Here is a 13,566-nt window from a genome sequence, read left to right on the forward strand (position 1 = left end):
GCAGAGTGAAGTCTGTGTGAGACAGTGATAGTGACTAATAATAATAGCGGTTTCAGCGTTTATTAGGCCATAGGCCTGTTGCCAATTCTTAACATTACAGAACCTCCACAGTCCACAGGACCAGGCATGGAATATGTCTACTTGGCAAGCCGTGACTGAATTTTTCAAGCCTTGGTTTTATGGATTTACCAGCCATGATTCCATTTCTTCAAGCTGTGATTCCATTTCACTGCGCCGGCCACCGTGAATTCCATATCTTGGCAGTTGGCCTTGAAAAGCCATTTATGAGGCGCAAATTTATTTACAAAGTCCATGCATGTGTTACCCCAAATCTCAAACTTTACCCTAAAACAGTCAAATAGCAAAGATAAAATTTGTCTCTACTGTAAGTTGAGCTTGTGTTAATGCAGTCTGACCGCTTTGACATGACCGGAACTATGCGCGATCTTCAACAAAACGTTTAGTTGATTTGTTTACATTACGATGTTCATGTTTTTTCTGCAGGATATTTTGGCAGGAATGGTAAAAAATGTGGATTGAGGAAGTTGAAAATTTTATGAAGTGACATGTTTGTGAAGTGCAAATTGCAATTTTTCAATCAAACAAAAATTTATGACATCCGAGCCACAAGATTTCATACCTACTGAAATTATATGATATTAGAGCCATGATATTTCAGACAAAAATAGGACTTTTCCAGCCCTGCACAGGACCACAGCTTGTTGCGGTCTCAACATCACAACTCACTAATTCAAATTCTGCTGTGCTCAACCACCCACCATGGCCTCCTCACCGATTCCGACCAAAAACTGGCGCACAGAGCTGGGATCAAACCTGAGCCTATCTGCGCCAAATCCGCCAATCCAGGATGCAGAGGGTGGATGCAGCGTTGCCAATATATGGGTTTTTAAGCCCAAAGTGTTGCCAACCATTTTGAAGATGCGTCGCCGGGTAATTTTTAATGAAAAGCCATTTATGCTGAGTAATGAAAAACTATTTACAAGCCACAAACTTATTTACAAGGTTGCATGCATGTGTTACCACTTGCCAGTTACCCAAAATAACTAATTTTACCCTAAAAAAACAGTCCAATTGTACAGCAAGTGTCAACTGAACATGTGATAATGCAGTCTGACCGCTCTAATGTGACCGCAACTACGTAATCGTAAACTTGATGTTTTCATTTTTTGGCAGGAAGTTGATCAGTGTGGATCTATGGAATTCTAGGAATGGAAGTTCACTTATAAAAAGACTTTCCACCCAAGTTGGAAAGCTTTCCTTAGAGTCAGATACAGCGCTCAAGTCCCGCACTCAGGATGATACAGAAGTATCCCACATACAGAAAGTATCATAGTACTTGTACAATACTTTCTGTATGAACTTATGTCATGTCCAAATTTCAATTTTGAGCATTGTAATAACTCTTCACTTGCTTGATAATGAATATTGATATATTTGATGTCGCATTCTAGTGAAATGTCATTTGGTAATCTGCTTTTTGATCTCCAATCCCCTGCAAGAAATTTTGTTCGGCTCATTGAAAAAATAATAAGAAAATTGGTGATAAAAAGTATGCTCTGGTCTTCAATCAAACCTGTATAAATGAAGAACTTCTGCCTAACTAAACTAGTACCGTCAAAGGGGGTAAAAAGGGACGGGTGGGGTAAATAGGGACGCGCATCCCACATTTCGTAGAAATGTTGTAGCAGCTAAACTAATCAAAATATTGCAAAACTGAAAATAGTGGCATAAACTTCAACATTTTTACTATCTATTATGTATAAAGCTTGTTAAAAAATCAAACATTTACTATCTAAAAATCGCTGAAAAAAGTGTGAAAAGTGCAATTTTGGAAAAGTACCTTTGCTAAGGACTGGAGCAAAAAAAAATATTCACCGTATTGAAAGATTTTACTTACATAAAAGTTGCACCCAGGTGTCGGCTTGAAAACGTAATTGACAGAATTTGCCTATCTCATTCCAAAAAAATGGCAGCCATTTTGGGCATTTACAGTAGAACCTCAGTTAGCAAAGGCTCCAGTTAACAAAAAAATTGATTAACAACAAAGAATTTTGATTACATTTACCTCGCTCAGCGAAAAAAAAATTCGCTTGTCGAAAAATTAGTGCATCATCGTTCGTCACAAAATTGTACATAGAAAGTGAAATCACTAGACTCGATTAAAATTGTGCAAAATTACAAACCATCCTGTTAGCTTATAGATACAGAAGAAATGCTACATAGCTGCTGATATGAAGCTTGCAGTGGACAAGGTTCTTGTTAATGCTCAATGGCATGTCCATGGATACAGTAATATCACATTAATAATACAGTTATTAATGAATATGATAATATCATATCAATAAAGGAAAAACAAGTAAAAATCACAGAAAATATTGTTTATTTTACATCTACATCATCTACAATGAAAGAGGAGGACTCCAGAGTACTGTTAGTAATAAATGAGTACACTCTGCATGCTTCAAATGTTTGAAATTGAGTTTTATTTCAAGTGTCCCTTTTTACCCCATTTCAAGATTAATTCAGGAGCCTTTTATATCGCGTCTAGCGCCTTACAAATAGCATATGGAATTTTTTGAAGATGCCATTTGATAGCCCTCACAAAAAGCTATAAAATGAGCCTAAACTTGTTTCTGAAATGTTTCATTGTAAGAAGTAATTGACAAAAAATGCTCAAAACTGTCCCTTTTTACCCCATTTGACAGTATATATATGTACATTATAATGTAATTTCTTAGCTTCAAAGTATATAATATAATATTAAATATTCTCTTCCTCATTTAAATTGGCAATGTCTTGCAGAAGTAGTTATTGAATGTCAATCTTGCTTGTGAAAATCTTATAGAAGCAGTGACACTATATTCTTGTTGGAACTCTCTTTGCAGTGTGGCTTGGATTGTTTAGCTGAGTATGTTGGTTAATTGTCTTGGAATTTGTTTCTCCAAACCAGCAAGTTCATAGTGTATTTCTATTGAATTTTAAATCATGGATCATGTTAGCAGAAGCCCCAGCAGAAAATTTTGCAATTATGACAAGAAATCTTCTAGGTATGATGAAATGAAGTCAACTAAGTCTCATGCTCATAAGTCATCTTCTGGAAAAAAATCTAGATCTCAATCTGTGGAAAAATATTCTAAATCATCTCATCAGCACTCATCTAAATCACTGGAGAGGAAAAAACATTCCAAAAGAAGGTCTCAAAGAAGAAGTTCTTCTAGCTCATCAGATGAAAGCCATTATTCAAAAAAATCAGTAAGAACTAAAACTTCTAAGCAACACAAAAAGAAAAAAAAGAAGAGTAGATCATCATCTTGTAGTTCTGAAGAAGATGAGGTGAAATTGTTGAAGAAACTAGAAGCTGAGCGGCTACGTCAGCTGGCTGAAAAGAAGAAAAAGAAAGAACTTTTGAAAGCAATAGAAACTCCAGAAGAAAAAAGATTACGTCGTCTCCAAAAGAAGGTTTGAACTGCACATTTTTTACTGTCAAGTTTTTTTAGGAATTGAATTTTCTTTACTAAATTGCAAAAGTTTAATAATGATTTCTTGTTCTATTTTATTAATAATATATACAATCACTTGTTAATTAACTATAAACTGTTGCTTTATGCAAAAATTTCATTATTGAATTTTGTGTATTAATGTTGTTCCAATATCTGTGGGTGCCTAGCTTGTAGAAACATACTGCAATTGGTTCTTTCTGTCCCAGATTTTATAATTTTGCACCAAAAAGTCAATGCTTTTAAGCTCTGTGAATTTTTCAATGCATCATTAATATGATCTAGGTATTTTATTCCAAGCTGTCCTACTTTACTAAATTTTGTAGGCCCATATTAAGTTATAAATTTGGAATATTACGACACAAAGTTATAAATTTGGAATATTATGAAACATTGTATTTTTAATTAAAACTGATTACATATACATATTGCTTACCAGGAATTGAAAGAACGCAAACGTAAAGAGAAAATGGGTTGGGACAGCGAGTATCTCCACTACACTAATGCAGATAACCCATATGGTGATAACAATCTCCTGGAAACTTTTGTGTGGAAGGAAAAGCTGTTGAAAGAAGGTGTGGCAGACCTCTCAAAGTAAGTAATCATTTGGTTTTTGAGAATATCTTCATTTGTATGATGACATTAATAGTTCATGAATGTCTTGTTAGTTGTTAACTTGGCTTTTTAACAAAAGAATTATTAACAGTTAGTGGTGAATTATTGAAAGTTGTTGGCAAGCATTGGCCTCTTAAACTTCTGTACTGAATTGTGAATTTTTTTTAGACTTGAGAACATTTTTACTTGGTGAATAAAGCATTTCCACACTATGAAGTAATAATTTCTCTAACAGAGTTTGTAACTGTTGTTTTCAAAGTTATTAATGAAGCCTTGTTGTGTACCAGGGAAGAAATAGAAAAAAGGAATCGTGCTAAAATGGAAGAAAACAGACTTGAACTTGAAAAGGTGAAAAAAAGACGTCTGGAGCGCGAGCTGGAGAGAGCTGAGCGTGAAGCACTGGTGGAACTGGAGCAACGGCAGAGAGAAGCGGCTCAGTTTTCGCAGTTCTCAAAGCAGGAGGATAACTTCCAGTTGGAGCAAGCCAGGTAAAGACTTCTATTATTTCAACTCTTTTTGCATTTTGCAGCAAGCTGGTAACAGGCATTTTATTATGACTTAATATACAAAGTTGCTATCAACCATAATAATACTGGTACTATAGTTATTTGTCTCTCCTTTTCAGAATCTTATGATCAAAACTTTTCCACTCACTTCAAGTCTATATTCATTTTCTTCCAAGGCTCAAGCATTGTCATTTATGTGGGGACTACTCTCTACTCAACCTCATAATAAATTACTTTAGCTGCAACATTTTGTCTCTCAGATGCATTAACGACAGAATGAGATATTAATTAATTTTCAAAGTACAGACTGTTTTTCTCAGGATTTTTTATGTTGTGTAACATATTGATAACAGCTCTGATACAAATATGAACCCTTTTTTTATCGATTCGGTTTTCACAATGGTCAAAATCCTAATGCTTAATAAAATGCCCAAGTGAAGTAAATATTCCAAGTTGCCATGATAACTTGCCCATAAGGTAAATTACTGTAGCATAGCAAAAGACAATTTATATTTATATAAAAGTAAAGTTTGTAAAAAAGTTATACTGGTATATAAAAGTAAAAAGTTACATACTATATAAAAGTAAAAGTTTGTGAGTGTGTTTGGAGCCAATCACCACAAATATATAGTGGCTGTTGGGGTGCACATCCAGGACACATATCATATCAGGATATTACCAGGTCCTTAAATTTTATCCTTAGTGGGAGGACATGAAAAAGAGGGAATGATTGAATGTAAAATTAAATTTTGATTCTGCAATTGTAAGGTTTTAATTTAAATAAAAAAAAAGGTTTTTCCATATTATGAAATAATAAGAAAATAGAAGTCCTGTCCTATCTTCTATGTAAAATAAGGGCTTGAAAATAAGAATACATACTCATTATTATCATCATGATTATAGATTAGGGGATTAAAACATTTCACAAATTTCTAACCAGGATATTCCTGCTAGTTTACTAATATTGTCCTACTTGCAGAATTCGTTCCCAGATCCGTGTTGAAGACGGCCGGGCAAAACCAATAGATTTGTTAGCTCAGTACATCAGCAGTGAGTGTGAGCTCACAAGCACTGGAGTCCTGCATGTGCATGAACCCTACACACACCTCACAGGACTCACTCTTAACGACCTGGAAGACCTCATGGAAGACATCAAAGTTTACCAGCAGCTCGACAGGGATGTAAGTGCTTCACAATCGACACGGCTTCTTTTGGAGAGGAGGGAGGGAGGGAATGTGAATTAATTTCTTTCTGGACCAAGATGAGCATATGAAGTAATCTGGCTACTATGATATGATTAAGCTGAAACAGCATTCATTATTTGAGGATAATTTAATAAGGAAATAATTGATAGCACCATACTTTTTATGAAATGATGAGTCGATTGCGTTCTATGTAACCAGAATTTGTTTGAATAATTCACTTTGTATTGAAAGCCAGAACAACTTAAGGTGTACTGACTTAGGTAGGTTTATGAACTCAAAAGAAAGTAATTATGCTATTGTAGTTTATGTATCTTCTACTTGAAACCCATTCTGATCATTTCCAGAGCAAAAACCAGTGGTACTGGAGTGACCTGACAATCATCGTGCTGGACGAAATCCGGCGCCTTAAGATGCGTGATGCTGCTACTGACACGGCGGCGACTAGCGCCTCTCAGCGACATGGCATTCACAGCGCTGTTGCCGGCGAGGTGAGCGTGCTAGTCCTGTGTTGCTCTCAAACACAGCGCTGTTGTCGGAAAGGTGATCGTGCTATTCCTGTGTTGCTCTCAAACACAGCGCTGTTGCCGGCGAGGTGAGCGTGCTTAAACACAGCGCTGTTGTCGGCGAGGTGAGCGTGCTAGTCCTGCATTGCTCTCAAACACAGCGCTGCTGTCGGCGAGGTGAGCGTGCTAGTCCTGCGTTGCTCTCAAACACAGCGCTGTTGCTAGGGAAGTGAGCATGCTAGCAGAAATTCAGGATGGTGCAAAGGTGGATATTTGTTCTTCTGACCTCTTTCTATGTCAGTGTTTTCAATTATTCAGATTGCAGCCAATTATCGTGTTATTGTATAAAATACAGTATCATAGTACATGAATCTTGCATCAAACTTGAAATTAGATAATTAACATGTCTCCATCGTTGCCAGGTGACTACCATGTTCAGGAACAAGACGGTTGCCGAACTGAACAAGCTGCAGGCTAGCATAGAGGCGAAGCTGTCTGGGAACACCGCCGGCGTTGACGTTGGTTACTGGGAAAGTCTGCTCAGTCAGCTCAAAGGTGAGAATTTACACATTCGTGATTGAATTCCATAGACTAATTTTGTGATTGAAATTGAATGCATTGAAATTGCTATTCAATGTTTTCTTAACTGCCTTGAACTAAAGATAAAATAACTTCATAGTGATTCAAAATCATGAATCATGAAGTTTTTAAATCATGAATTATGAAGGACCTGAATCTTGGATATTGGAGAGGGCAAAATGTCTACTATTGCTGCCTGCTTTCTGAAGTTCACGTAGCACTCAATTGGTAGATGAGAATTGAAATAAAATCTTGATTTTCAGCTCGAATTTGCCTTTAGCATTTCAGGCTCGTGCGCGACTCCGTGAGCGTCACCGTGACAGCCTCAAGCACAAACTGGAGCTGCTCAAAGCTGAGCAAGGAGTCCAGCCCATTGACCCCAGGTAAATTGCCTCGCTTGTGTTCATCGCTTAATCCTTGTCATTAGTGTGTATTTTTATTGACTGTCTTCCAAATAATAGCTAGTCTGTCAGAATAAAATTTATATATTGGGGAATTAAATTGAAAAATAAATGATTGAAATTTTCAACCAAAAAAATAATAATTACCTAAATTTTTTAGTTTGATGGAAGCATCGTTGGTTGCTGGTCCATCGGCTCCAATTCAGTCAGGCGAAACAAGTGCTGCAACATCCTCATCACAGGACAGCTCGTGCGACACTGACGAAGAGGTTGCTCGCTATAATTCACAGAACGACAAGTGTGACGAGATGGTGGCTATGGCATTAGCCGCTTATAGCCATGAACGCTTCTCACCCAAGCTCATTAAGATAGATAATCTGGAGGCGGGCACAGATATTATAGAAGAAGAGGAAGATGACAAGAGACTTGAGTGGCAACGGTCATCTGTGCTGAAGGAAGTTAGGGAAGGCCAGAATTGCCGACAGAGAGAGGAACTTACTGAGGAAGAGAGACGTCTCCAAAAGGAAGCTCAAAAGAACATGACCGCGTGAGTAACATTTTTTATTGTAGTACCTATCTTGGGTATCAAATTTGTTGGAATTGTTTGTTTATTCCAAATTTTAGAATTAAATGCCAAGCAACATCATTTTTTATATTGGAAGAGTATTCTGAATTTTTAATGTGTAAATTTTTCCAGTGATGAAGTGCAGTTTAGCGTGGAAACAAAATTGGATCCTCAGCAGTACCTGTGGTCGGACAAATACAGGCCCCGCAAACCTCGCTACTTCAACAGAGTGCACACTGGTGAGTGTCCCTTGTATCCTGTATCTTTGAATTTCAAAGGTGTCATGAATCTCTCAGTTCTGTATATCTTCTGAGTTCTGGTCATCAAGGAGTAATATCCAGAATGTGTAATGAGTCATGAAATTGGATCTCGTTTTTATACTATAAACTTCCAAGCATCCTGTAGCACTTTTCTGCTCCTGGTTCCTAATTGTCTCTTTATAAACCGAACGCATCTCTATTTCTATTTCCAGGATTTGAATGGAACAAATACAACCAGACCCATTACGATATGGATAACCCTCCTCCGAAAATTGTCCAAGGCTACAAGTTCAACATCTTCTATCCCGACCTCATAGAGAAGGCGGACACTCCTCAGTATGAGCTGATACCCATCAAGGATAGCCCCGACTTTGCCATGCTAAAATTTACTGCAGGACCTCCATACGAAGATATTGCCTTCAAAATAGTCAATAGGGAGTGGGAGTACTCGTACAAACGCGGCTTCAGATGTCAATTTCACAATAATATTTTCCAATTGTGGTTCCATTTCAAAAGATATCGCTACAGAAGATGATTTTTCATGTGTTCACTTACGTATTTTGTATTTTTGAGTCTGCCTATGACTGATTTAGATATCGACGAACAAAAGTTCTTCATTCCGTGAGCGCCTTACTACAGTTATTGATTTTTTTAAAATCATATTTTTTTGTGATCATGTTTTCTGCAAATTTAGTGTGCCGGCAGTGACTCAGGGAGCGCCATACTCCGATTGTAACGATGTCTATTCTTTAACCAAATATGGAACAACAATTTCTAGCACTATATAAACACCCTTAGGCATTATTGTGCCCCTTCAACAAAAATATACATAGTTGGTACGGTAAATGCCGTTTTTATTGTATAGTAGCGAGCCAATTGTATACTAAAAAAAACGAGACTCAGTCCAAATAGCGATACACTTCTTGCTTTTGTGCGAGTATTTGTGACCTAGTTTTGCCTGGGAAATATAGGTACGTACAGTGCTACATGCAGGACATCAATGATGACTCTGTTAACTAATGTGTCATTGATGATATCCATGAATGAAATTACACTTGGTATAGTTGTAAGTAAATATAGGAACATGTTCCTCTGACTTGCTGACAAGTGTAAAGTACTTCACCTCGGAAAAAACAATGAACAGCAAGATTACAGTATGAGAAGACATGGTTGCAACGAGAGAGTAATGATTGAAAAGTCTAGTGTGGAAAAAGATCTTGGAGTTTATATCGACAAGGAGCTGAAATTTTCTAAGCATGTTGAAACGCAAGCTAACACATCCAACAAACTTCTTGGACTAATCAGACGCTCATACGAGTTCCTAGATGCAGAAACGATGAAGCAGTTGTTTGTTGCCGTCGTACGCCCGAGTCTAGAGTTTGGAAACGTTGTGTGGTCACCGAGATTCGNTCGACTGGGAGTCTGCCTACTGACGCATGGCCATCACTTCACAAGCTCACCCCCATACCAGTGCTCCTCATGTCAATGCCGGCTCACTCTTGACCACCTCTTCATTAACGGCCCTGCACTGTCTCCTCATCGCAACCAACTGAAAGCTGCTTGCATCCGCCTCGGAGTCTCCTTCAGCCTGTCCTCGCTCATAGCCCCTGAATTTCCTGCTGATATAATTATCAAGTACCTCCAAGACACCAACATGCTTGACAAAATTTAGTAATCCACGAAGATGCTGAATGGGGGCGCCAATACTTCAGTCGGTGACGCGCCTCATCTTAACCAAGTAACCAAGTAAGTAACCTGGGCCCCCGGGTACACGCGTACAGAATATTGATGGTTCAAAATTTCAACATGAGCGAGAGACAGAGAGTGAAACTGAATAAATTCAATTTCATCCTTGAATCTGCACTCAGCAGTGGAGGTTTTTAACTTAATATTACAATTCGGAGTTTCTCTAGTCGAACCATATTTTATGGTGATACCGTGACAGGAGTCACAGGTGACAGGACTGCCACCGTGGACTATTTGGTAAACTGGGTAAGCAATAATTAAGCATGAATAAGCATTCTAAATTTACTACAGTACCGTCAATGCCACTAAGGTCGCCACCTCTGACCTCACTAAAGTCGCCATGCTACAGGGTAAGTGAAATATTTATTAAAATGGACCCTAGGGGCCTAGGGTCTAGGGACATTTCATTAGGTACCATAGGGAAATACTATGTAGAACATTTATTAACATTGTTCAAAGATAGTACTAGCTATCTAGCTAGGTATAATGCATTTTTGACACTTAATTTGTAATAAGTTCTGAGATTCCAAATCAACATGATGAAAATTCTGCAAGCAACACAAATTTTTTCCTTCTCCTGTCTGCACTGCATTTGGGCGATGCTCTATTGCAGAGGCCAGAGAAAATGTTTTCCATACCAGCTCGGGCCTCGGGGTTAGGTAGGTAGCCTATTCTGAGCTGAAATGCAATAAAAAGAGGTTCATATTGCCTGTACTCCAAATTTTATATAGGTACACTTTAATTATAATAATATAGTCACAATTTATTCTAAATGTAGGGTGAACGTGGTAGGTAGGTAGTAGCTGATAACACAGTGCACAGCACTAGGGTAAACGCGGTATATTCCGACACATTAAGGACGCATCGAGAAATGTAAAACTAAAAAAAAACCGTATGCGTTACGTAAGTTCTGTTGCCTTCACATGACTCTCAAAACACTTCACTACGCGTCAGCAACGATGAAACGTCATCACTAGATGGCCAAGACCTAGTGTTTTTGCAGTATTTCGACACGCAAATGTATGATGTCACCATTTCAACCATCAATGAACGCATGGAACTAAAACAAAGCTTAATATAAAGGAAAAGCTGGAGAGGTGACGGAATTACCTATGATGTCGGAATATACCGCGTTTACCCTATAAATAGATCTACTAGTTTCATGTCCTATAAATCTACCAGACTCTACCCTCTATACACACCAACTACTAACTAGTAGTGACTGAGTGACTTACTGCACTGTTCCCATTTAATTCAGACCTATAAACCATTACTAAACATGAACTGAATGATAACCAAACAAACCTCGAACGACTTGAAACGAGACTAAGTTATGAGAAAATCTAATATACTGTTTGAAATAAACATGTGCACAATTCAAACATTTTATTTGCATTCACTTCATTTAATTATTTTATATATAGTTTTATAATTGTAATTGTTTTGTTTCTAGTTTTAAATACACATACGTATTTAAAGATTGAAATTAAATATTTCAATTAAAATACTCATATTAGGGTGGAAAATCTTTCAAATTGCCTAAAAGGTCAATACAATTTCAACCTCTCAATATACAGGGTGGGGCAGAACTGATTGAGCAGTTTTGAGGCAAAATAAAAGAGTAATGGAGGTACATAAATAATAAAGTTTATTTTCCTGGAGGTTAGCATAGCATACCATTTAGAATACTTATGTTTTGAAAACAATATCTGTTATTATCTGGAAGATGGGGACTGTTAGCTGCAACACACTGTTGGAGTCATTCTCGGAGAGGGAGTACCGGTAACCATGACAGTGAATTCCGATTGCTATGCTGCAATGTTGCAAAATTTCTTGCTGCCCAGGATGGAAAACTTTGTTGAAAATGAAGCATTGGGAGACATGTGGTTCCAGCAGGATGGGGCTACTGCTCACACAGCCCGAATGTCACTCAATGTTTTGAAATGCATGTTTCCTGGACGTCTGGTGTCTCTGAGGGGTGATTTACAGTGGCCTGCAAGGTCTCCTGATTTGAGCATTTGCGATTTCTATCTTTAGGCACATCTAAAAGAGAAGATGTTCAAAAGTCACCATCACACCCTACCACAGCTAAGGGGACGGATTATTGCAGCAGAGGTTATGGCCGTATCTTGCCATATTTGTGAACGTGCTGTAGGAAACTTACGAGAATGATTCCAACAGTGTGTGGCAGCTAATAGACACCATCTTCCTGATATTGCACATTTAAATTACATATTGTAATCAATATATAACAAATAGTCAAATAGTTAAAGACTACTTATAGCCTTATAAGAATTAGGTAAGCTGCTATCTATGAACAATGTATTGCAACACTTGATGCCTCTGTATCAAAAACATTCAATTTATTAGAACCTAATGCACATTAAAGGCTACAAGATTATATACCAATTTGTCATTCATAGTACATTTATACTAAACCATGAATAACAATACCTAAAAATAAATTAAAGACTGCCACTCAATATATTTAAATATATAAAAAAATTGAAAAAAGACAAAAAAATCAGGAAAAAATTATGATTTTTTTATAAAATATCAAGTGATTTAATCACATGATTTAATTAAATGATATTATCATTTTGATTTAATCAATACCAAGCATGGAAAACTTACAGCTACAATTAGGGCCGCAACTAGAGCTTTCCCGCCATTTCCCGAACTGTGCAATTTCTGCCTGATGAATCAACTCCCATCTAATTATTAACAAAAATGCTGGATTGGGCCGCAAGATTCCAAATGTATTGAAAATTTGTCCAGTTGGAGCCGCCAAATTTCAGAAACAAGTAGGAAAAGTCTAATCTTGAATTAGACACAAAAGGCAACAGGTTTATATTCCTATTTGTCATAGTAAATTTATACTAAAACTATGAAGAACAATACCGCAAAATAATTTAGGGACTGCCACTCATTAAAAAATCAAAAAATAAAAAAAGTCACAATTTTTTATAAAAAAATTAAATGATTTAATCACATGATTTAATCAGTTTCACTTAATCATTGCCAACCCTGGTATCCATGGACATGCCATTTAGCATTGACAATAAACTTGTTCACTGCCAGCTTCATGTCAGCAGCCAGATAGCATTTCCTCTCTATCTGTAGGCTTACAGGACTGGGCTTTTAATTTTGCACCATTTTAATTGGGTCAAGTGAATTAACTAATGACGAAAAAAGATTGTAAAAACATACCTGAAACATCAATGAATATATTTTTAGTGAAAACCATCATATTTTCTGAAGAAATAAATTATTGTTTAGATTAATTACTTTTCATTTGATGTTGCCCAGACTCCAGTGCTCAATTCTACCAATAACATTCTATGTATAATTTTGTGATGACCGATGATGCATTAATTTTTCATTGCCAATAAAGTTTTTGCTGAGTGAGGTAAATGTAATCAAGTTCTTTGTTGTAATTGATTTTTTGTTAACTGGAGCCTCTGCTAACCAAGGTTCTACTGTAAATGCAGTTTTAGGTGTGTCCCATCTTACCCCATGGGGCTGTGGGGGTGCCAGGCGTTGTTGCCGGGTGGATGTCTCACGTTGCGGGTGAGGTAACCGTGTTACCTACTTTGAGTTTGATTTGGCAACAACCCTTCTATCTAGTTCGATAAAGGCGAATGAAAGACTGGTGTCTTAATCTCTTA

The 13,566-nt window shown here is 37.2% G+C and overlaps 1 protein-coding gene across 1 annotated transcript; it reads left to right on the plus strand.

The window, feature by feature from the left end:
• Nucleotides 1-2,813: 2,813 nt before the first annotated feature.
• On the plus strand, nt 2,814-9,084 carry LOC108673362 (cactin). Its single transcript, XM_018161177.2, has 10 exons — nt 2,814-3,480; nt 3,958-4,112; nt 4,421-4,621; nt 5,619-5,820; nt 6,189-6,332; nt 6,770-6,902; nt 7,207-7,309; nt 7,488-7,874; nt 8,025-8,131; nt 8,365-9,084. The coding sequence occupies exons 1-10, from the start codon at nt 3,007-3,009 to the stop codon at nt 8,685-8,687; spliced, it is 2,229 nt and encodes a 742-aa protein (XP_018016666.1). The 5' UTR covers nt 2,814-3,006; the 3' UTR covers nt 8,688-9,084.
• The last annotated feature ends 4,482 nt before the right edge of the window (nt 9,085-13,566 follow it).

Source organism: Hyalella azteca, unplaced genomic scaffold, assembly GCF_000764305.2.
Source record: "Hyalella azteca isolate HAZT.00-mixed unplaced genomic scaffold, Hazt_2.0.2 contig7901, whole genome shotgun sequence".
Lineage (NCBI taxonomy): Eukaryota > Metazoa > Arthropoda > Malacostraca > Amphipoda > Hyalellidae > Hyalella > Hyalella azteca.